The sequence below is a fragment of the Lithobates pipiens genome, unplaced genomic scaffold (assembly GCF_037356315.1).
Source record: "Lithobates pipiens isolate NorthernLeopardFrog02 unplaced genomic scaffold, aLitPip1_a1.2 Scaffold_10, whole genome shotgun sequence".
Taxonomy (NCBI): Eukaryota; Metazoa; Chordata; class Amphibia; order Anura; family Ranidae; genus Lithobates; species Lithobates pipiens.
In genome coordinates, this window is record NW_027507686.1 from 169,021,300 (window position 1) to 169,045,705 (window position 24,406).

The 24,406-nt window shown below is 43.2% G+C and overlaps 1 protein-coding gene across 1 annotated transcript in view; it reads left to right on the forward strand.

Moving 5' to 3' along the window:
• Positions 1 to 17,106, forward strand: part of EHD1 (EH domain containing 1) — a 43,144-nt gene extending 26,038 nt beyond the window's left edge. Inside the window, exons 2-4 of the mRNA XM_077459580.1 lie at positions 3,972 to 4,384; positions 13,670 to 13,834; positions 15,171 to 17,106. Coding sequence (XP_077315706.1) covers positions 3,972 to 4,384; positions 13,670 to 13,834; positions 15,171 to 15,695 — 1,103 coding nt within the window. The 3' untranslated portion in view covers positions 15,696 to 17,106. The remainder of the gene's footprint in view (positions 1 to 3,971; positions 4,385 to 13,669; positions 13,835 to 15,170) is intronic.
• Positions 17,107 to 24,406: the final 7,300 nt, after the last annotated feature.

A 24,406-nucleotide genomic window follows, 5' to 3' on the forward strand; every position in this document is an offset into this window, starting at 1 on the left:
GAACCGTACTTGGTACTCCACCATGACAGGGTCGTGTTACCTGTTCCATTCTTCTTGCCAAAAGTGGTGTCAGACTTTCATTTAAATCAGGACATTATTTTGCCGCCTTTTTTTTTTTTTTTTTTCTCAGCCTCGTTCAGCGGAAGAGAGACAACTGCATTCTTTGGACATTGCCTGGGCAGTCAAGGTTTCTTTGAGTACATCATGGGACACAGAGGTCCCTCCCCTCTTTTTGAGGATTCAGTGCTTGCTACAAAACTGAAGTACTTCCTGTATTGGAGGGGGTTATATAAGCGATCACTTCCTGTTTTTTAAAGACTTTTTGGTCTACCAGTGTCCATTCACCTGGAGAGGAAGTATAACCCAGCGGCTAATGAATATTGGCCTAACTGTCCCATGATGTACTCAAAAGGATTTTACAGGTAAGTATGATGAAGAAAATCCTTTTTTTTTTTTTTTTTTTTTTCTTGAGAAGCATGGCCATAGCTTATTTAGCCATACTATTTCTGTGTGTTACTGGAATGCACTAAGTTCTACTTCTGTGACCCAGATTCAGCTGGCAGACTAAAGTCCGCTGTTGGCTGACATCACAGAGCTGGTCCAGGCTCTGCAAGGATCCCCACAATAATGTTGTTGTTCTATTCTATATCTTATAGTTAGCAATTCCATTTTACTATGGCCACACAGTTTAGGAAGAAATGTAGATATCTTTAATTTAGGACATTAAATCTACAATCGGAATTCATCTTTTAGTAGTTTGACTAAAATAAACTAAATTCTGATGAGGAAATCTATATATCGATCAGCCATAACATTATGACCACCCACCATAACGCATCAAGGCATGGACAACACCTCAAACTAATTTCTCAAACCATTCTAGAATTCATGACATTAAGCTACTTTTTTTTTCATTGCTCTGTGGTCCATTTTGATGCCCACATGCCCCTTTTAGAGGCTGTTGACTGTGGACACAGGTCGTTATGGGCATTCTTGATCAGTGCATGGCTACACAGCCCTATACACCATAAACTGCAATGTACTGTGTGTTCTGACACTTTTTTTTTAATATTGGAAACCAGCATTAACTTTTTCAGCAAGCTGAGCTACAGTAGCTCTTCTATTGGGTTGGACTACACGGCTAGTCCTTCACTTTCCACATGCATCGGTGACCCTTGGCTGCCCATGACTGTTCCCCAATTGTATTTTCTTGGTCCACATTTGTAGGTCCTGACCCCTGCAGACAGGGAAAATCCTAAGAGCAGCAGTTTGTTGCTCCAACCCAGTCATCTAGCCATTACAATCTGGCCCTTGTCAAAGGGTTTTTTTTTTTTTTATTTTTTTTTTTATGCTTTCTTTAACCACTTGCCGACCGCCGCACGACGATGTACGTCGACAGAATGGCACGGGCAGGCATATGGGCGTACCTGTACGTCCCTGCCTTCCCGCGGGTGGGGGGCCCGATCAGGCCCCCCCCCGGGGCCTGCGGCGGTCGGTATTCGTTCGGGAGCGATCCGGGATGAGGGGGCGGCCATTCATTCATGGCCACCCCCTCGCGATCGCTCCCGACGAATGGAAATGCTCCGTGACATCACTTCCTCTCCTGTAATGTAAACACAGGAGAGGAAGTGATGTAATCTCTCCTCCGTGTCGGTATTTTTCGTTCCGACACCGAGGAGAGAGGATCGGTGAGTTGCACCAACACGACACTACACAGTAGAACATGCCAGGCACACTCACACCCCCCCGATCACCCCCCCAATTACCCCTGCCCCCCAGTCACAGTGACACCAATGTCATTTTTTATTTTTTTTGCATATGTGTCATTTGTGACTGTAATAACTGTTAGGGCAGTTAGGGTTAGCCCCCTTTAGTTCTAATGTACCCCCCTAACCCCCCCAATAAAGGTTTAACCCCGTGATCACCCCCCGTCGCCAGTGTCACTAAGGCTGGGTTCACATTGCAGCGGTTTGTGAGAACGAATGTGATTCGCACCGCACTGCAGTGCAAATCACATCCGATCTCTGTGCGATTCGAGTTCAGCCATACAGATAGTATGGCTGAATTTGCGTCGCACCCGCCGCAAATTCGCACGGGACCCTTTTTTTGGTCCGCAGCAGAATCGGATCGCATGGGTGTTCACACCATGCGATCCGAGTTTGCAGATCGCACTGCGATATGCGAACTGATCTGGGGGTGTCATTAACATTTCACTGACACTCCCAGCAGTTCGCATAGGGCAGTGTGAACTGCCGCCGGGAGGCATGCGATGCGGGAACCCGCCGCGGATTCGTGGCGTTCCCGCATCGCTCCAGTGTGAACCCAGCCTAATAAGCGATCGTTTTTCTGATTGCTGTATTAGTGTCACAGGTGACGCTAGTTAGGCAGGTAGGTATTTAGGTTCGCCGCAGCTTTTTATAGCGCCAGGGACCCCCATATACTACCGCATAAAGCCCCCTGATTGCCCCCTAGTTAACCCTTTCACCAGTGATCACCATATAACTGTTACAGGTGACGCTGGTTGGTTAGTTATTTTTTTATAGTTTCAGGGCACCCGCCATTTATTACCTAGTCTCACTAGTGTACCCCTAAATTTAGGGGTGTCTACTTTCCAAAATGGGGTCATTGGGGGGGGGGGGGGTTTGTGCCATCTTCGCATTTTATGGCCTTCAAAACTGTAACGTCCTTAGAAAGCCTGAAGGCGGTACTTGGTTTTCGGGGCCCCGTACGCGGCTAGGCTCCCAAAAAGTCCCACATATGTGGTATCCCCGTACTCAGGAGAAGCAGCAGAATTTATTTTGGGGTGTCATTTCACATATGCCCATGGCATGCGTGAGCAATATATCATTTAGTGACAACTTTGTGAAAAAAAAAAAAGTTTGTAATTTTCCCGCAACTTGTGGCAAAATATAAAATATTCCATGGACTCAACATGCCTCTCAGCAAATAGCTTGGGGTGTCTACTTTCTAAAATGGGGTCATTTGGGGGGGTTTTGTGCCATCTTGGCATTTTATGGCCTTCAAAACCTGTAATAGGTAGTGAGAAGTGAAATCAAAAATTTACGCCCTTAGAAAGCCTGAAGGCGGTGCTTGGTTTTCGGGGCCCCGTACGCGGCTAGGCTCCCAAAAAGTCCCACATATGTGGTATCCCCGTACTCAGGAGAAGCAGCAGAATTTATTTTGGGGTGTCATTTCACATATGCCCATAGCATGTGTGAGCAATATATCATTTAGTGACAACTCGCTTGAGGCAAAAAAATAAAATATTCAATGGGCTCAACATGCCACTTATCAATTTCCTTAGGGGGTCTACTTTCCAAAATGGGGTCATTTGGGGGGGTTTTGTACTGCCCTGCCATTTTAGCACCTCAAGAAATGAGATAGGCAGTCGTAAACTAAAAGCTGCGTAAATTCCAGAAAACGTACCTTAGTTTGTAGATGTGACAACTTTTGCGCAAACCAATAAATATACAGTTATTGACTTTTTTTTTACCAAAGACATGTGGCTGAATACATTTTGGCCTAAATGTATGACTAAAATTGAGTTTATTGGATTTTTCTAATAACAAAAAGTAGAAAATATCATTTTTTTTTTCAAAATTTGCGGTCTTTTTACGTTTATATCGCAAAAAATAAATATCGCAGAGGCAATCAAATACCATCAAAAGAAAGCTCTATTTGTGGGAAGAAAAGGACGCAAATTTTGTTTGGGTACAACATTGCATGACCGCGCAATTACCAGTTAAAGCAGCGCAGTGCCAAATTGTAAAAAGACCTCTGGTCGTTGACCAGCAAAATGGTCCGGTCTGAAAGTGGTTAAACATGTGTTCATTTGCTGCCTAAATATCCCACCCACTTTCAGAGTTATTCACTTTACCTGTCAGCGACCTAATTGTTAGGACTGATCTGTGTATGTGTGTATGTATTTATATAATTTTCATGTAACCTGAAACCTCTTTCTGTTCTGACAGGCTATGACTTTGCTGCAGTCCTGGAGTGGTTCGCAGAGCGCGTTGATCGTATCATTCTGCTCTTTGATGCCCACAAGCTGGATATATCAGATGAGTTTTCTGAAGTTATCAAAGCGCTTAAAAACCATGAAGATAAAATCCGTGTCGTGCTTAACAAGGCAGATCAAATTGAAACCCAGCAGCTTATGAGAGTATATGGAGCCCTCATGTGGTCATTGGGCAAGATCATCAACACTCCAGAGGTGGTGCGTGTGTACATTGGTTCATTCTGGTCCCATCCACTGCTCATACCAGACAATCGTAAACTGTTTGAAGCAGAGGAACAAGACTTGTTCAAGGACATTCAATCACTACCAAGGAATGCTGCTCTTCGCAAGCTAAATGACCTCATTAAAAGAGCTAGGCTGGCCAAGGTGAGAAAGGGGTGTAACATTTGTATATTTATGTAACTCCATTTTCCTTTTTTATGTTTTAAGATCTATATATTTAATGCTTGAGCAACAGTAAAGGTATTCAGATTATCTTTTTTGTTTTAAAGATTAACTCCCCTTTTGTTGAGAAAAAAAATATTCCTATCTAGGTAATCAATGTACATTGCAGTTTGAAAAGGAAAGATATATTTCTTTGACGTTAAATTACGAAAAGGTTTGTGTAGCGATTTTATATCCTATGTTAATTTTATTTTATTTGCTGTATTTTTGGAAGTTATCCTTTAAATATTAAGGTAATATTTACACTCCTACAGCCGAATTATAGAAAACCTCACTATGTTTGTGTTCTTAGACAGCATACCAAGCACTTGCATACGTATTGGTACTCGTGCAAATGCTCCAATGCATAATCCAATACCGTTGTATCGGTCCACGCGTCCTCAGTGTAGCGGGGGTGGGCAGCCTTGCGAGTGATCAGTGCAGGCAGTTAAAAGCACTGGATCTCCCTATATAGCCTTTCAATAAAGTAGCTGACTTCTACTTCGGCTTCCTCCAGTGGCTGTTGGCTGCTTTATTGAAAGGCTATACAGGGAGATTGGTGCTTGTAAATGCCTGCACTGTTCACCCGTGTGGCTGCCTGGTCCCCCCCTGCTACACTACACTAGTTCACCCCTGCCTGCCCCCTGTGTGCTTCTATGGCTCCCCAGATCCTCCTGGCTTTTGGTGTTGTCCTCCAGGTCCCCTGGTCCTCCTCTGGCTTCCAGTGTCCTCCTCCGGTCCCATACCCCCTCATCCCAGATCTTTTAGGATGTAGAGCAGAGGAAGGAGCCGGTAAATATGTAGTTTCCCGGCTTCCTCCTTTTCTAAATGCACAGTTGGTGATCACTGACTTCGTCCATTCACAACTGAACATCGTAAGCTGTGTTCTGTCTTCTGCCCATGCATTTTAAGTGCAGCTGAGGCTGCAGAGAAGGAACTGGTGTCCTCGGTACCTTTCCCGTCTCAAAGGGGAGATGTCAGGGGTCTGTTTAGACCCCGGATCTCTCACTAAAGCCCCCCAACAGGGCTGATTTAATAATAAAAAAAAATGTAAAGTTTAACCACTTGCCAACCAGCCGCCGCAGTTTTATTGTGTCAGAATGGTACGGCTGGGCGAAATGACGTTGTGTAACGTTGCTTCGCCCTGTGGCCACTAGGGGCGCGCACGCCTGCTGCTCACCCCCTAGAGCCAATGCGAGTGCCCATCAGTCGCGATCACCGCCGGGCTCCCGCGATCGCTGGTGACACACGAGAAGTGGGGGTCTGTGTATAAACACACAGATCCCAGTTCTCTGAGAGGAGAAGAGACTGATCGTCTGTTCATACAAAGTGATCTGTCATCTACCCTAGACAGTCCCCTCCCCCTTCAGTTAGAACGCAGAGGGGAACACAGTTAACCCCTTGATTGCCCCCTAGTGTTAACCCCTTCTCTGCCAGTGACATTTTTACAGTCAACTGCATTTTTATAGCACTGATCGCTGTATAAATGCCAATGGTCCCAAAAATGTGTCAAGTGTCCACCATAATGTCGCAGTCCCGATTTAAAAAAAAAAAACGCAAAAATGCTATAAACCTATACCCCATTTTGTAGACGCTATAACTTTTGTGCAAACCAATCAATATACGCTTATTGCTAATTTATTTATTTTTTTATATTACCAAAAATAGAATACGAATCGGTCTAAACTGAGATTTTTTTTTCAAAATTGACGCTTTATTTTTATTTATTTTTTTTGTTTTTTTTTGTTTATATCGCAAAAGATAAAAACTGCAGAGGTGAACAAATACCACCAAAAGAGAGCTCTATTTTTGAAGAAAAAAGGACGTCTATTTTGTTTGGGTTCCGCGCCGCTGACTGCGCAATTGTCAGTTAAAGAGAGGCAGTGCCGAATCTCAAAAAATGGCCTAGTCATTCAGCAGCCAAATCTTCCGAGGCTGAATCGGTTAAATTGTGAAAAAATTGTAAAGGTTAAATTGAAGGGAAAAGAAAAAAACACTGACACTGTCCACTCCCCCACCCCCAAAAAAACACAAGCATTGCAAAACAATATATAGATTGTAAAAAATTATGAAAGGAAATACCGTATATACTCGAGTATAAGCCGAGATTTTCAGCCTCTTTTTTGAGGCTGAAAGTGCCCCCCTCGGCTTATACTCGAGTCATCGCTGTCTGCCCGCTCGATCAGCGTGTCGAGCAGACAGACAGCGGCCATTCTATAATTCAAAAGCCGCGCCTCCGGCTCCGCCTTCGCCTGTGATAGGCGGAACACTGAATTTCCCAGCAGCCTGTGTTCCGCCTATCACGGACATCGTATCATCCTCGTACTACGGACGAGGATGATACGATGTACGTGATAGGCGGAACACAGGCTGCTGGGAAATTCAGTGTTCCGCCTATCACAGGCGAAGGCGGCGGCGCAGCTTTTGAATTTTACAATGGCCGCCGAGGCGCCGACGAAGAGGGCACGGGACGGAGGCAAGGCAAGGCACGGGACGGGACGGAGGCAAGGCACGGCGGCGAGGCACGGAGGCAAGGAGGCAAGGCACGGGACGGAGGCAAGGAGGCAAGGCACGGGACGGAGGCTCGGGACAAAGGCTCGGGACACAGGTAGGCTGGACACACACACACACACACACACGGATGGATACACACACACACAGGGATGGATGGATGGATGGAGACACACACACACACAGGGATGGATGGATGGATGGAGACACACACACACAGGGATGGATGGATGGATGGACACACACACACACAGGGATGGATGGACGGACACACAGGGATGGACGGACACACAGGGATGGACGGACACACACACAGGGATGGACAGGCATGTCTTACCCTCGGCTTATACACGAGTCAATAAGTTTGCCAGTTTTTTTGGGGGTAAATTGGGGGCCTCGGCTTATATTCGGGTCGGCCTATACTCGAGTATATACGGTAAATTGTAAAAAAAAAATTAAACTACTGACACGGCCCACTCCTCATCGGTGCTGCATGCATATTAGTGCCACTGTCACATGGCATTCAAAATAAAGTATCCAGTAATCTGTATCAGTACTTGTACATGGTCTTAAAGTGGTATCGGTGCAACCCTAAGTTCGATAGATTGAACCAGCCAAGTTTCCATCCATCTATGGCCATCTTTGGGTTCCCCTCATTAACATACAAAGCGGGAGTCCGCCCGAAGTTCCGCCGTTTTTTATTTTTTTTTTTTAAAGCCAGCAGCTAAAAATACAACAGCTGCTGACTTTTAAAATAAGGACACTTACCCGCCCAGCACGCCCACGATGTCTCCACCCGAAGCCGATCTCTCGATCGTCTCTCGGGTGCTGCCGCCACCATCTTGGGTATGGGAATCAGGAAGTGGAGCCTTTCGGCTTCATTTCCCGGTTCCCTACTGCGCATGCGCGAGTCGCGCTGCGCTATAAGGATGGAGCCGCTGTCTCTGGGATCTGTGTTTCCCAGCAGGCAGCGGGGGACTTTCGGAAAGGGGCGTAGATCTACGCCCCTTTCCGCAGAGAGCTATCCCGGAAGTGGGTGCAGATACCTGTACTGTACAGGTACCTGCACCCCCCCCCCCCTGAAAGGTGCCAATTGTGGCACCGGAGGGGGGGAGGATTCCAATGAGCGGAAGGTCCGCTTTAACCTTTTTCTTGGGACAGACTGTTCAGATCTAGTTTGCAATTGATGCTGTGATCCGCTAACAAAGTAAAGACGGGGTTAATTATAGTAAGCATTCGCTTCCAGCCCCCCCCCCCCCCCCCCCCCTCTGCTTAGCAGAGCCATCTCTGCAAGTAGAGGAAAGCTTCAGTTTGAGTATTCAGAATGGAGCACGAAAAATGTACACAGCGATTTTTTTTTTTTTTTACATTTAAGTTCTGCTATGTGCAAGAGAGCATGTAACAAATCTAAAGTGGGCATTCTCTCAATTTGGCTGCAAAAGTTTAGCAGTAGGACCGAGACAATGAATAGAATATGAAAATAGTTCCCAACTATTATCATAATCAATTAATTAATTGGCCAGCAGATTAGTTGGCCTGCATACTGAATGCATTTGTTTACATATCAGGAAATACAGTGCAGCACACACACAGCTCAGTACACCATCCATACATGTCAATAAGTGATTGAGAACTTGTGAATGTGTGAGGAGCAATGCCTCATGGAACATGTAGTCCTGGGCAGGAAGTGAGTGGTTCTAAAGGCTGCTCTGTGCAAAACCATTACACAGAGCAGGCAAGTATAACATGCAAACTCCTGCGGCGGGTGTGCGCCTGCTAGCTGCGGATGACACCGCAACACACGAGTATGTCGTCTTGTGCACCCGTGCCAGTTTACCGACGTATATCGGCGTGAGCCGGTCGGCAAGTGGTTAAAGACTGTGTGGGGAAGATCAGCATCTGAACCCAGAGAAGGTGGAGGCTGATATACTGGAGGTAATAGAAGGCATTACAATTACATTTAAAGCGGAGGTCCACCGTAAAAAAAAAACGTTTTTTACTTAACAGAAACCCCTTTTTGCTAGGCAGACTTCCTAATCTGCGTCTTCCTAGTCCACGGAGCTGTTCAGTCTCTTCCTCCTCTTCGACAAGCTCCCCCGTTGTCTTCTGAGACCTGTGTGTGTCCTGGAAGATGGCGGGGCCATTCACAAAGTGCCACGCGACTCGCGCATGTGCAGTAGGAAACGGGCAGTGAAGCTGCAAGGCTCCACTGCCGGTTTCCCTTAGTTGCAATGGCGGCGCCGGCACCTGCTTGGATGGATCGGCCTCGGGCGGCCGACATCGCAGGCTCGCTGGACAGGTAAATGCCCTTATTAAAAGTCAGTGGCTACAGTATTTGTTTGTGTTTGTTGCTGACTTTAAAAAAAAAAAACTGGCTGGAACACAGCTTTTAAAGTAAACTTTTACTAGTATTGTGCATTATAATTTAAAATCTTATCCATGGGATAAAAGTCTCAGCTTTTAGTACTACTTTAATATAAAAGATTTATAGTTCACTCCCCCCCCTTCATATAGCTTCATGTCTGACTCCTAGTTATAATGCCCATATATCCTACTTCTGGGTGTATTTATTATTATAAAAAGCAAACTGCATAGGTGTGAACCGAGCCTTCTGCTGGCCATACACGTATCGATTTTAGGATGAGAATATTCATGCAAAAAAATTTTATTTTTTTTCCTTTAACCACTTTCAGACCGGACCATTTTGCTGGTCAAAGGCCAGACCACTTTTTGCAATTTAGCACTGCGTCATTTTAACTGACAATTGCGCGGTCGTGCGACGTGACTCCCAAACAAAATTGACGTCCTTTTTTTCCCACAAATAGAGCTTTCTTTTGGTGGTATTTGATCACCCCTGCGGTTTTTATTTTTTGCGCTATAAACAAAAATAGAGCGACAATTTTGAAAAAAAACACATTTTTTACTTTTTGTTATAATAAATATCCCCCAAAAATATATTTAAAAAAAACATTTTTTCCCTCAGTTTAGGCCGATACGTATTCTTCTACATATTTTTGGTAAAAAAAATCGCAATAAGCGATTGATTGGTTTGCGCAAAAGTTATAGCGTTTACAAAATAGGGATCGTTTTATAGCATTTTTATTAATAATTTTTTTTTATTTTTTTTTTTACTAGTAATGGCGGCGATCAGCAATTTTTTTTTTTTTTTTTTTTTTTTATTGTGACTGCGACATTGTGGGGGACCCATCGGACATTTTTGACACATTTTTGGGACCGTTGTCATTTATACACTAATCACTGCTATATAAATGCAGTGATTCCTGTGTAAATGACACTGGCAGTGAAAGGGTTAACCAGTGGGTGGCAGTGTAGGGGTTAAGTGTTCCTAGGGGTGTGTTACTAACTGTGGGGGGGGGTTGGGCTTTCATTTAGTGAACACTGATCTCTGCTCCAATTAAATGGAGCAGAGATCAGCGTCACTAGTTGCTAGGCAGAATGGAGAAATGCTGTTTACACGGCATTTCCTCCATTCAGCCGTCCCGTGAGACGCTCACGGGGATGCCCGCGGCGATCGAGTCCGCAGGTCCCGCGACCGGACTCACGGGGGTCCCGACCAGCGCGGGAGCATGCCGGCGGCGGCGCGCTCCCGATGGCAGGGCGGCATTGAAGATTGGACGTACATGTACGCCAATATGCCTGCCGTGCCATTCTGTCGACGTATATCGTCGTGCGCTGGTCGGGAAGTGGTTAAATAAAAAAATGTGATCTGAGCCTATTTACCAGATTCAACCTCTAATAGTATATACAGTATATCTCCTCTGTTCTTCTCAGAGTGGATTAGAGATTTTGTTCCCTAACCATATAATTGGTTATTTTATATTTACCACTGCATAGAGATATTTAAGAATAAATTGCTTATTTTTTTTTTTTTTTACACTTTTCATATTAGTGGTTTTAAACCCTTACAAACCACTTTGACTTACATGTAAGCCTAGATTAAGGCTTACCTGTAGGTCCAAGAAATATCTCCTAAACCTACACGGTCTAGGAGATATTTACAAAAAGAGAGGCACAGCTGTCTGTGGCGCGCAGGCGCACTATCGCCGTTAGCAGCATGCCGTTAGTGGCAGCTCCTGTGCGCATGCGCGGGAATAACGCCATCACTGCTTTGGCGCTGTGAGTGGTCGGAGCAGCGATGCCCAGAAGATGGGCGCAGGGGACAGCAGTGGCATCTCTGGCTCCTGTGTCAGGTAAGTGACACACAATGGGCTACTAGCATAGTAGCCCATTATGCTTTACCTTTGCAGGGAGACAAAGAAGTAAACCCATTAGGGTTTACTTCCTCTTTAACTAAACCATACACTACACTTTAAAAAAAATTTTTAGGTTATTCGATCAATCAAAACAACCAGCCAACTAATAGATTATGAAAATGATCATTAGTTGCAGCCCTAATTAGCACTTTTCCTTCCGGTTGTCTTTGCAGCTTGCTCTAGCAAAGGTTTGCTTACAGTGATTCTAAAGGCAAAATGTACAGGACAGACCAAAAGTTTTGACACCTTCTCATTCAAAGAGTTTTCTTTATTTTCATGACTATGAAAATTGTAGATTCACACTGAAGGCATCAAAACTATGAATTAACACACATGTGGAATTATATACTGAACAAAAAAGTGTGAAACAACTGAAAATATGTCTTATATTCTAGGTTCTTCAAAGTAGCCACCTTTTGCTTTGATTACTGCTCCGCACACTCTTGGTATTCTGTTGATGAGCTTCAAGAGGTAGTCACCTGAAATGGCTTTCCAACAGTCTTGAAGGAGTTCCCAGAGATGCTTGGCACTTGTTGGCCCTTTTGCCTTCACTCTGCTGTCCAGCACACCCCAAACCATCTTGATTGTGTTCAGGTCCAGTGACTGTGGAGGCCAGGTCATCTGGCGCAGCACCCCATCGCTCTCCTTCTTGGTCAAATAGCCCTTACACAGTCTGGAGGTGTGTTTGGGGTCATTGTCCTGTTGAAAAATAAATGACGGTCCAACTAAATGCAAACTGGATGGAATAGCATGCCGCTGCAAGATGCTGTGGTAGCCATGCTGGTTCAGTATGCCTTCGATTTTGAATAAATCCCCAACGGTGTCACCAGCAAAGCACCCCCACACCATCACACCTCCTCCTCCATGCTTCACGGTGGGAACCAGGCATGTAGAGTCCATCCGTTCACCTCTTCTGTGTCACACAAAGACACGGTGGTTGGAACCAAAGATCTCAAACTTGGACTCATCAGACCAAAGCACAGATTTCCACTGGTTTAATATCCATTCCTTGTGTTCTTTAGCCAAAACAAGTCTCTTCTGCTTGTTGTCTGTCCTCCGCAGTGGTTTCCTAGCAGTTATTTTACCATGAAGGCCTGATTCACACAGTCTCCTCTTAACAGTTGTTCTAGAGATGTGTCTGCTGCTAGAACTCTGTGACCTGTTCTCTAATCTGAGCTGCTGTTAACCTGCGATTTCTGAGGCTGGTGACTCTGATGAACTTGCCGTCCGCAGCAGAGGTGACTCTTGGTCTTCCTTTCCTGGGGCGGTCCTCATGTGAGCCAGTTTCTTTGTAGTGCTTGATGGTTTTTGCCACTGCACTTGGGGACACTTTCAAAGTTTTCCCAATTGTTCGGACTGACTGACCTTCATTTCTTAAAGTAATGATGGCCACTCGTTTTTCTTTACTTAGCTGCTTTTTTCTTGCCATAATACAAATTCTAACAGTCTATTCAGTAGGACTATCAGCTGTGTACTGTATCCACCTCCTGCACAACACAACTGATGGTCCCAACCCCATTTATAAGGCTTGAAATCCCACTTCTTAAACCTGACAGGGCACACCTGTGAAGTGAAAACCATTTCAGGTGAATACCTCTTGAAGCTCATCAATAGAATGCCAAGAGTATGTGATGCAGTAATCAAAGCAAAAGGTGGCTACTTTGAAGACCCTAGAACAGTGATGGTGAACCTTGGCACCCCAGATGTTTTGGAACTACATTTCCCATGATGCTTTACTACACTGCAGAGTGCATGAGTATCGTGGGAAATGTAGTTCCAAAACATCTGGGGTGCCAAGGTTCGCCATCACTGCCCTAGAATATAAGACATATTTTCAGTTGTTTCACACTTTTTTTTGTTAAGTATATAATTCCACATGTGTGTGTTCATAGTTTTGATGCCTTCAGTGTGAATCTACAATTTTCATAGTCATGAAAATAAAGAAAACTCTTTTTGAACGAGAAGGTGTCCAAACTTTTGGTCTGTACTGTATGTATTATGGTAGAAAAAAACCTTCTGCATGCAGCTCCCCCTTTGCACTTACCAAATCCGTTCTCAATCAAGTGATGTGCATGAGAGATTCTATCAGCTCTCTCCCTCCTTATTGGTTCGGACTCCACAGCGGGACTCAATGGCTCCTGCTGCAGTCAATCACAACTAGTAAGGAGGGGGGCTGGGCTGAGCCATTCTCGTGTGTCAGTGGACAGACAGTGGGGGGCTTTGGAGCAATCACACACACAGGTGGACTGCTATTGGGGTACTTGTGGGGGGGAAGGGGAGAAACCAGGAGCATGGGCAGGGGACCCAAGAAAAGGAGTTTCAGGGCTGCTTTGTGCAAAACCATACTTAATACCTGTATGACATGTTTTGTAAACTATATTTTTTTTTTTTTTTTTTTTTTTATGAAAACAATGACTTTAATTGTTAATTTTGCTTGTTTCAGGTTCATGCCTATATTATTAGCTCATTAAAAAAAGAAATGCCAAATGTATTTGGGAAAGACAATAAAAAGAAGGAACTTATTAACAACCTGGCTGAAATCTACATGAAAATTGAAAAGGAACATCAAATTTCTCCCGGAGATTTTCCAAATATTAAGAAAATGCAGGTGAGAACCGAGATCAAAAATGCATCCCTGCATGAAATCCTCAGTCATGTAGATCAAGGACTTCCTTAGAAATTATGAAAAGATATTCTCTGTACAGATACACTTTGTATGTTTCAGAAATTCGTTTGCATTCTTATCACAGCAGTTTAAATGGTTAGCGGTTTACTGCACAAAGAAAGCTTCAGTGTAGATGGTTGAGGCGTCTGACAAGGAATACAGTTATATGTAGTACCGGTATATTAATTACCTAAAATCAAACATTTAATCTGCTTAATTTGGATCTCTGTGCTTCTCTTTGCACTATGTAAAGTGAAAAAAAGCACAATTTTTTTTTTTTTTTTTTAACAAGAGCTCACCAGAAGCTGTGTATTGTAATCTTAGCAGGCTAAAAAAAAAATGTTTTTGGCACATATTTCCCTTTTGCCATTATGTAGTTCATGTGTATTAGAATGTTCGAAAATGACTTCTCTCTGTCATGTCAGATGCAGGTTGGCTTTGAATGCTGCCTCTTGACCCATTTATTAGAGCAGTATTGTATTACCTTTTCAAACTCCTCAGTGATCTTTGCTAGAAGCCTGTTCTTGACAATCTTGTTTTTTTATTCTTGATAGAAATTCCTGTTTTTTTTTTTTTTAATCTCATTTAAAATATAATTTGGATAAGCATTTTGTATTATGGCACTTTTATTCACAAATAGAATAGATCTAAGTGGTATTAAACTTCAAAATAAAAAAAGCTGACTGGCAGCGTTTTTGTTTTTTTGTGGCAGAAAAGACTCTTCTGCCATAAATAAATACTCAGTGGTAATGTACACTGAACTGCACATGCACAGCCCTGAGTACATTACAGCACACACTCTGTGCCGTGGTGATGTCGTCATGGCCTGGCCATTAAAGCAACTAAATGGAGCGATCCCTGAAGGAAGACCAGGTGAAGGTGGAAGTACCACCACTCTGATGGCGCAGCACTGGATATCTTCCTTTGACAGGTAAGCATGTCATAATATGCTAGTATGCAATTAATACTAGCACACTATGGCATAAAGTTGCCGGGGACCTGGATAAAAAAAAAAAAAAAAATTTAATACTGCTTTACGCATAAATTGATTTAATAGTATAGATATTTTTCTATCCGAAAAGGGTGGGTCCTTTTTTTTTTTAAATCAAAGTAAAAAGGTGTAAGAGAGTTTCTATCCATACTATTGGGTACAAATTTAAATCTGGTAAAACTTTTCAACATGTGCTCAATTGAAATACATGATCAACTTCCTTTTTAAATTGCAGAAAAAAACTCTTGTGTTTTATATTCTTTTTTTTTTTTTTTTTTTTTTTTTTAGGAAGTTCTAATGACACAGGATTTCACCAAGTTCCAGTCCTTAAAGCCTAAATTGCTGGACACAGTAGATGACATGTTGGCCAATGACATTGCACGGCTTATGGTCATGGTTCGGCAGGAAGAATCCCAAATGACAAACCAGATCGTTAAAGGTGGTGCATTTGAAGGAACCATGAATGGTCCATTTGGTCATGGCTATGGTGAGGGAGCTGGAGAAGGTATCGATGACCTAGAGTGGGTAGTAGCCAAAGATAAACCAACCTATGATGAAATCTTCTACACTCTTTCACCTGTCAATGGCAAGATCACCGGAGCTAGTGCCAAGAAGGAAATGGTGAAGTCCAAACTCCCCAACACAGTGCTAGGTAAAATCTGGAAGTTGGCAGATGTGGACCATGATGGGCTTCTTGATGATGAAGAATTTGCCTTAGCAAATCACTTAATAAAAGTAAAGCTAGAAGGGCATGAATTACCAGCTGAGCTACCTTCACATTTAGTTCCACCTTCAAAACGTAGAGGGGAATAAACACTGTTCTGCCTTTTTTACGTTCTCCTCTCCTACAGTCTTCCACAAGTATCTTCTTGAACGCTTCCCTCACAAAGAACTCCAGTATTGGGAAGGGAAGTCTGGGACTTAAGTATAATCTAACACAGCTTTAATAAAATAAATTAAACAGGACTGGGTTTTGAAGAAACTGAGTCATGTGTAAGCAGTGAAATTCATTTGTTAGATTTGTTTAGCAGCCTGTGAAATGGCGTTTAATTACACCTTCTCTCTTAGGTATTTTGTGTTTTGAAAAAAAGGTCAACCATTTTTAATGGAGCACAAGCTATGCTTTGAGCCACTCTACATGCCTAGATTTCGATTAAACAGGTGTCCTCTCTATATGTTCTACAGCTTTCTGCAACTATTTTATGAACCTCCATAGCATGCATTGGCAAGCAGTATCTTACTGCCTCTCTGGATACGGAAAAAGGCTACCAAGGATACATTTGAACTTGCCAAATGGACGCTGCAGTCCTTGATAATATGTTTACTTGTATGTATTTAAAGTGTAGGTTCACTTAAGATAGTATGGGGAAGCACACAGATGTTTTTACTGCTATCCAGGCCTCTGACAGAGGAATTTCCCTTCCCTTTCTGTCACAATGACAGTGGTTTCCTCAAAGTGATGGATAATCTACAACACAAATGGAAATAAAATAGTTAAAGAGGTTCTAATCTTCTCCTATACTTACAAAAAGATTTTTTGTTTGTTTTTACAGGTTTTTTGCTCAATTCCTCTTGGATCAAACAGGCAATGGGCTAGTGAGGGGAAATCTCTCTCTAATGGAGCCCTGGATAGCATTATAAGCCTGCCTGGTTCTGAACCAACCCCACTTTATTCCATACTAAACAAACACAACATTTGTTTGGGTGGAAATACACTTTAATCGGGGCCTCCTATTTTATTGTGGTTGTCTTGCCCAACAAAATTGTGCAGTCGCTAAGAAGTTTAACACTCTCTATTTAATGCCAAGAAATGTCTTTTTGCTAACATTATCCTCCTCAAATTCTTCCCACCAGCTTGATTTGTGAGCTGTCATTGGTAATGAACATATTAACTTGGTGATTTCTGGCGTATCAATCCAGCTGCTTGTTTCTCATTATTCCCATAATGTCAGTATTAAACAGTGCTGAGCTTAGTTTTCTTACAGCGCTTCCAAAACAATTGAAGTGTAATAATCTGCTGTTCAATACATGGTACAAAATATTTTTTTTATAGAGTAATTGTGTTCATTTGTAAGAAAGCAGTTAATCTATATTTACAAAATGTACATCTAAACACCAACCCGTGCCTTTTCACCCATACTTCATTTTTTATCACATATTTCTGTAATATAAATCAATTTTTTTGTTTTTTTAACAAAGCTTTTATAAACTATTTCTTGGTAAACTGAAGTCTTTGCTTTAAAATGTTTGAATAACTTGGTGGTAGGGCCCTGCGTGTTGGGTCCTTTTGAAAAATGTAAAGATTATTTGTAGATTTACACTAAATGTTGTCAAAAGTATTGGGACACCTGCCTTTAAACGCACATGAACTTTAATGGCATCCCAGTCTTAGTCTGTAGGGTGCAATATTGAGTTGGCCCATCCTTTTACAGCTATATCGGCTTAAATTCTTCTGGGGAAGGCTGTCCACAAGGTTTAGGAGTGTCTATGGGAATGTGACAATTGTTCAAGAAGTGCATTTGTGTGAACAAGCCCTGATGAACGAGAAGGGCTGGCTTACATTCTCTGCTCTAATTCATTGGGTGGGCCAACTCAATATTGAACCCTACAGACTATGACTGGGATACCATTAAAGTTCATGGGCATGTAAAAGCAGCCGTCCCAATACTTTTGACAATATAGAGTAAATTAGGAGTTCATGCGCCTGTGCAGCATTATGACATGTGGAAGTTTTGTCTTTTTAATGATGTATAAAAAACAAAACAAACAGCCAGGCATAGGACAAAGGATTTCCACCTTTCCCCAATAATAGCGCTATACCCTTTTCTGCACTGTCTTGGAGCTGCTGAGTTGGCCTTGATCTTAGTAGAGGCACAGTTTTGGTTCTTTATTTCAGATCTTTCAGTAGAGTATTATTAAGATCAGCTAACTAATGACATCACAAATTCTCACTCTAAATCTCCTAAAACTAGACCATAGTGCCCTTAGATCTGACACGGCAGATATACAGCTATGAGGCTGTAGGCACATAAGTACCGTATTTATCAGCGTATAACACGTACCTTTTACCCCTTAAAATCAGGGGAAAATCGTGGGTGCCTGTTATACACCGATTGTGAGCCTGTGGGCGGCTTTCAGCCATTCTCGGTGGCCAAAAGCAGGACATCCTGCTCTGTATCTCGGCAGCACCATTTTTAAATGGCAAGACTGCAAATGACACTGATAAGGTTGCATTGATGGGCATTTAAATGTAAGTATTTTTTCCTTAAAATTCCCTCCTAAACTTGGGGTGTGTGTTATATGCTGATAGATACGGTGCTTGGACACCCTCAAAAACAGGAAGTGTAATTCTATAAAAATATATAGCTAGATATATTTTCTCCAACATTGGGGGTTATTTACGAAAGGCAGACCCACTTTGCACTACAAGTGTAAAGTGCACTTGGAAGTTAAGTCGCTGTAGATCTGAGGGAGACATGCAGGGAAAATAAAAACAGCATTTTAGCTTGCACATGATTGGATGATAAAATAAGCAGAGCTTCCCCTTATTTCAGATCTACCCCTCAGATTTACAGCGACTGAACTTCCAAGTGCAATTTCAAGTCTAGTTTGTACTTTTAGTGCAAAGAAGATGTACCTTTCGTAAATAACCCCCATTGTATACTTGCTTGCTCTGTGCAATTATTTTCACAGAGAGGTCACTGGCACTGTGGGCCCCTTTCCCTTCCTAGCGCCCCCATAGCAAGCTGCTTGCTATGGGAGCACTTGTGTGAACTTGATCCTGGGCCGGGCTGTGTGTCTATTCAGACTCTCAGTGCAGCTTATCCCCACCCCATGCGGTTTGGTTTTTACTCACAGCACCAGGAGCCAATGTAATATCAGCGAGGGAGAAATCTGTATTGGCATTCTCATAGGTTCACTTTACTGACAGAAGTACAGCGGATAGACATGTGTTGGGGCCTATTCGTCTATGTATCTGAAAAAAAAGATCTGTTCTTATTGCTAATAAGAACTAGACAGATTTCCCATATTGAATTAAAACAAAATATTTGTCTGTTTGAGGCATTGAGGTTTATTTAAAGGACTAAAATGCTGCTTCATTAACAATGCAGATATTGATGAAAAAGGTAACTCTCTGAATTCACATGGAATACGCAAATGCATAAGGGGAGAAAACACATCTTTAAAAATGAACACGTTCTACTTACTATCATTGATTTTGCCATGTAATGAGCCTCTACTCCCTTAGTAAATTGACGCCATAGTCTTCCCTCATCTATACTTTTTTTTTTTTTTTTTTATTAAATCAGCTATGTATAGCATATAGATAAACTATATTGGATGTATATAGATTTAGATGGCTAGCCTTTCCAGGCTTGAGGCAAGAGAGCCTTGTTCTGTAAGTAGAATGCATTGCTATGCCTATGCAGAACCTCACTGCTATGAATGGAAACCAACGAAGACGTCAAAGGCTTTCTTTACAAGCTCTGGGAAGTATATGGCCATATTGGACCAATATAATGTATTTCCTTATGTTTTCTGGAGAGTGTTGCGTTTCTCTTACATCCATTTTTTTTTTTTAATATATAAAATGTGTGTGTGGCAGGCATTTACCCCCGAAGGAGCAGCTGATATTTAATTGGCCCTGTACTGTATTTCCACCCCCCCAAGGATTTGGCTTAACCCGCTTGACACAGCTGTGTCACAGTGTTGTGAAACCCAATAATAAAAGACAATTGAATAGTCACAGATTACATGCACTTTACCTGTGTTGTCACCTGGGCATACACTGCTACACCTGTTTGGAGAATGAATAAGCCTCACAACAGATTGTATTAAACCAAAAGATAAGTTTACTAGAACAGGATCAAACACAAGAACCGTGATTGATATACAATACTGAAGCAAATTGTTGTGAATGGCTATGACATGAGGAACTACCTGTATCGCTCCTGCAGGCTTGTCTCCAAGTGGGACTAATGCTCAGGCAACAACCTCAGCACTGAGCACCTTCCCACTTCCAGTACACTGTGCAGACACTATTAGATCTGTAATGTGCTACACAGTATTTGAACAGAATGATAAGACAGTGTAATTACTCAATATTCCCTCTACAGTCTCTAGTAGGTAATAGCAATACTGTAAAGCCTTACAGTAAGGAATATAGTCTCTTGTCTTCTTTTCTTCAGGTATCTGTTTATACCGCAGGAGTTTCCACCAGTAAAGCAGTGTAGAATAATATAAAGCAATAACTTCAATTGTGCAAAGTATTGGCAAACTCCTTCCCTGGGAATGTACTTCCAGCGGCAGTCAGCAATGAAATCAGGCTTGAGGCCTATGTACGTGTAACTCTAGTGAACTGAACTGTTCTGTGGGACTACCGGTCTCAGAAACACTATAAAGTTAGTCTAATTATGTGAGGTGCAGTATTAGACTTCTAGGCATCAGCCCTCTCACCACACTAGGTCCGGACAGATGGATGCCTCCGCTCCTTGGGTTTCCAGTCCTGTCGCAGTCAGCGCCGTCACGATGCGCTGCTCCAGCAGGCTGTAGTGTAGACTGTCTCCGGTGGCTTCAAATGTTGCTTCACAATGCTCTTCAGACGCACACCCACAGACCCCTGTGGGAAGGCCACAAGTCCCAGCAAGAAGAGACAGAAAATGGCTGGACAGGGCCTTTTATTACCTACCATGCAGTTCAGCCACTCGGTGTTCATACATAAGAAGAGTGGGCATTCTGGGTAGGTGCGTTCTTTTCTCAAGAAAAAAAAAAGATTAAGTCACTTCTTGTTAGGCTTTCCCTATGCTCTTGAAATGAGAAATAAGCAAAGTCCATTTTAAGTTTATACCACGAGAGGGAGCCAAATACCAATTTATAGCATTTGTCCATTGTTTAGCATTAGAAGGAAAAAATGCCAGTGAGATAGAACACACACACACGTATCTTACTATCCAAGCACAACCTGTAAAATATATATGCATTTAATATGTGGCTATGCTTATTCATTCACTTTAGTGAAGCAGAATTCTGCTACTGTGGTGCACAGAGAATGGATTAAAGATATAACTACACCTATTCCGTAGACCTTCTTTTTGCCAGACTCCAATTATGTTTAATGCAGTGATTACAGAGCATAGAAAGTTTTATGTGAAGGATACTGGTGGACAGCGCTCTATGGATAGACTAAGGTGGTGGGAAAAAAGATATAAAAATCAATTAAGCCATGAATAAAGGCAAGGTTTCATTCCATCAATAACCAAAGTGATAGATAAACAATTAAAACTAAAGTAAGATAACCCTTCAATGTGAATTCACAGTGGTATCGTTAACACCATCTGTGGGGCCAGCTGGTGAAGCATTGAGGGGTGCCAATGTCCATGCTATGAGAGACGGGACCTGTTTCAGGGAAAACTTTTAGAACGCTTAGGCTCCTTTCACAAAGGCGGCTGTTCTGCCACTGTTAAAACCATGTTTTGTTATTTTAAAATTCAGAGAATCCTGGCACTGTGTTCACTTGCAGTTGTACGTTGCGATTAGCCGCGTTTACATGTGACTGTGTTTAGCTGCATTGGAACATTCTTGCCATTTCTGATGTGCTTCCTGTTGTCATTACCTTGTTGTCGCTGCTATCTGCAGATGAAATGGTACGCTGCGATCACCTGCTGCTCTGTGCAGATAGCTGCTATAAATCGGTCCTGGACACAGTCAAATTTATTTTTTCTAACCGCACCAAAACCCATGTAAAGAAACCGTTGCTAAATGCACTGTGTGAATGGGGCCATAGGAAAGCATTGTCTGAGTTTTTAGCTCAGGTAGATAACTTGATCTGTCTGCAGCTAAAAGCTGAATTCTATCCGCCCATGTAAAAGGGGCCTTAGTTTACAACCTTCTTAGCTCCTACCTCACTGACAACCTTCTTGACCCCTTACAGTCTGGCTTCCACTTGCTACACTCCACTGACACTCGCTACCCTGTTTCCCTGAAAATAAGACAGTTTCTTATATTCATTTTTGCTCCCAAAGATGCGCTAGGTCTTATTTTCAGGGGGTGTCTTATTTTTCCATGAAGATGAATACGGTGCACATTTATTGATTCCCCCCCCCCCCCCATCTTCCTGTGCCATTTTGATACCCCCCCCAATCCACCCTGTGTCATTTTAAGTGAGTCCTCCTACCCCTGTGCCAGTGGATTATTTAGTTTTCTCCCCATCTTCACCAGACATCCTCCACCTTTATCAGACATTTCCTCCCCACATAAGTTACCCCTGTGTGTCTGTGGCAGCCAGATTCCACACAATGGGCCCGATTCCTGCCTCACGCGACCCACTCACTGTCTAATTGTGAGTCAGCCAGGCTCCGTCAGGGCAGAGCAAGCAGAAGGTGGTAGCTTGTCCTGGCAGCGGGGCGGGCTCTCTTATGACGGGTAATGTCACTCGTCATCCAGAGAGTTGATTTAAAGAGACCTCGCACCTGCCTGAACAGCTCTGAGCTACGTGGTGGTGCCCACCGCTATGGTCCAGTGGAGTCAGACGCCTTACGGTAGCTTCAGGGGCCTTATATTACAGCGAGAGGCAAAACTGGAAGTAGGTCTTATTTTGGGGGGGTGTCTTGCTTTCGGGGAAAGACGGTAATAACCTACTAACTGCTATAACCAATGGCCACTACTCCATACTCATACCGCTTGACCTCTCTGCAGCCTTTGATACTGGTGACCATCCCTTCCACCTTCTCTCTCTAACTCCCCCCACATTGGCGTTTTTTGGACCATTCACTGCAATGACAGTTGGTCATTGCAGTTAACGTTAAAGCAGTTCTAAAGCCTTAACTTCTTTTTTTTTTTTTTACTCTCATGCATTCTCTGCATTATGGTAAAAAAAAAAAAAGTCACCTGTGACCAGGATCCCGCCAGCCCATCTTATACTTACCTGAGCCCAATCTTGACCCAGGGCCGTGTCCCAGATAAGCAACTCCCTCCCTCCTCACAGGGCAAGTTGATGGCAGAGGGAGCAGCTGGCTTTCACTGCTGTCAATCAAAACCTGTGGTGAGGTTGGGGCCAAGCTGCGATTTCTGTGTCTATAGGTGCAGGCACTGCGGTGCTGGGTCGAGCCTGTGATGGTGTCACCATAGGAAACATCTTCCTATGGGGGCACTCGCTGAAGAGGAGGAGCCAGGAACACTGGCGGGGGTGTTCTGTACAAAACCATTGCACAAAGCAGGCGAGTATAACATTTATTATATAAAAAAAAAAAATTGGCTTTACTTGTACTGTAGGAGGAGATGCCTCTTTCAGTACTTGGTGATGGGGAAACAGACAGCGTTCCAGGGTCCAGCACTTCACTCCCATACTGGTTGGCAATAGCTCACGTGCTTCACAGAGAGGGCCTGTGGGCCTTATGTTTTGTACTGAAGCTCTAACCAATATTTCTAAATAGGTTCTTTGCAGGATAAGGTACCGCATCCATAATGTCATAGTTGCATAGTAAGTGAGGTTAAAAAAAGTCCAACCCAGTGGTGGCTGGTGCTCAAAATTTTGGGGGGGTGCGCAAACAAACTGAAAAATTTGGGGGGAAAGAAAACCTCAATTGCCGCCGCTGGGCCCATCAAATGCAGCCACTGTACCATCAATTGTTGCCACTGTGCCCATCAATTGCCACCACTGTGCCATATCAAATGCAGCCACTGTGCCCATCAATTGCTGCCACTGTGCCCATCAGTTGTAGCCACTGTGCTCATCAATTGCCACCACTATGCCCATCAATTTCCGCCACTGTACCATCAAACGCAGCCACTGTACCATCAAATGTGGCCACTGTGTCATGAAACACAGCCTCTGTGCCCATCAAATTCAGCCACTGTGCCATATCAAACACAGCCTCTGCCCCATCATATGCAGCTTCACTGTGCCCATCAAATGCAGCCTCACTTACCTTACAGGCAGCTACACTCCGTCTCTGCATTCCACGGAGCTGCTGACGTCACTTCCAGTTTCCCTGTGGAACAGGGAAACCGAAAGTATCCTCTTAAACAACAAAGCTCCCGCCTGTAGTAATACTATGGGTGGAAGCTGTTCTGCGCTTTGGAATGTGCCGCAAACCAGGTCAAAAGCCTGCAAATAAAGTGCCTCGTCTGCAATCTCATGATCGCATTGACGTGGCGCTTCTCATAGTGCACTGTGTCTGGCACCCAAACACAGTGCACTTAAAGAACTTTTTTTATTATTTTTTTTTTTTTTTAAAGGGGCCTTTTAAAAAAACAAATATTTTATACTTTTATATCCCTGTATGTTGTGGTCGTTCAGGTGCTTATCTAATAGTTTTTTGAAACTGTCAATGCCCCCCACTGAGAGCACTGCCTGTGGAAGGGAATTCCACATCCTTGCTGCACTAAAAGTAAAGAACCCTCTACGTCAGTGGTCATCAACCCTGTCCTCAGGGCCCACTAACAGGCCAGGTTTTATGTATTACCTTGGGGAGATGCAGACAAGAATGCTGCAATCACTAAGCAGAAAATTATTTCACCTGTGA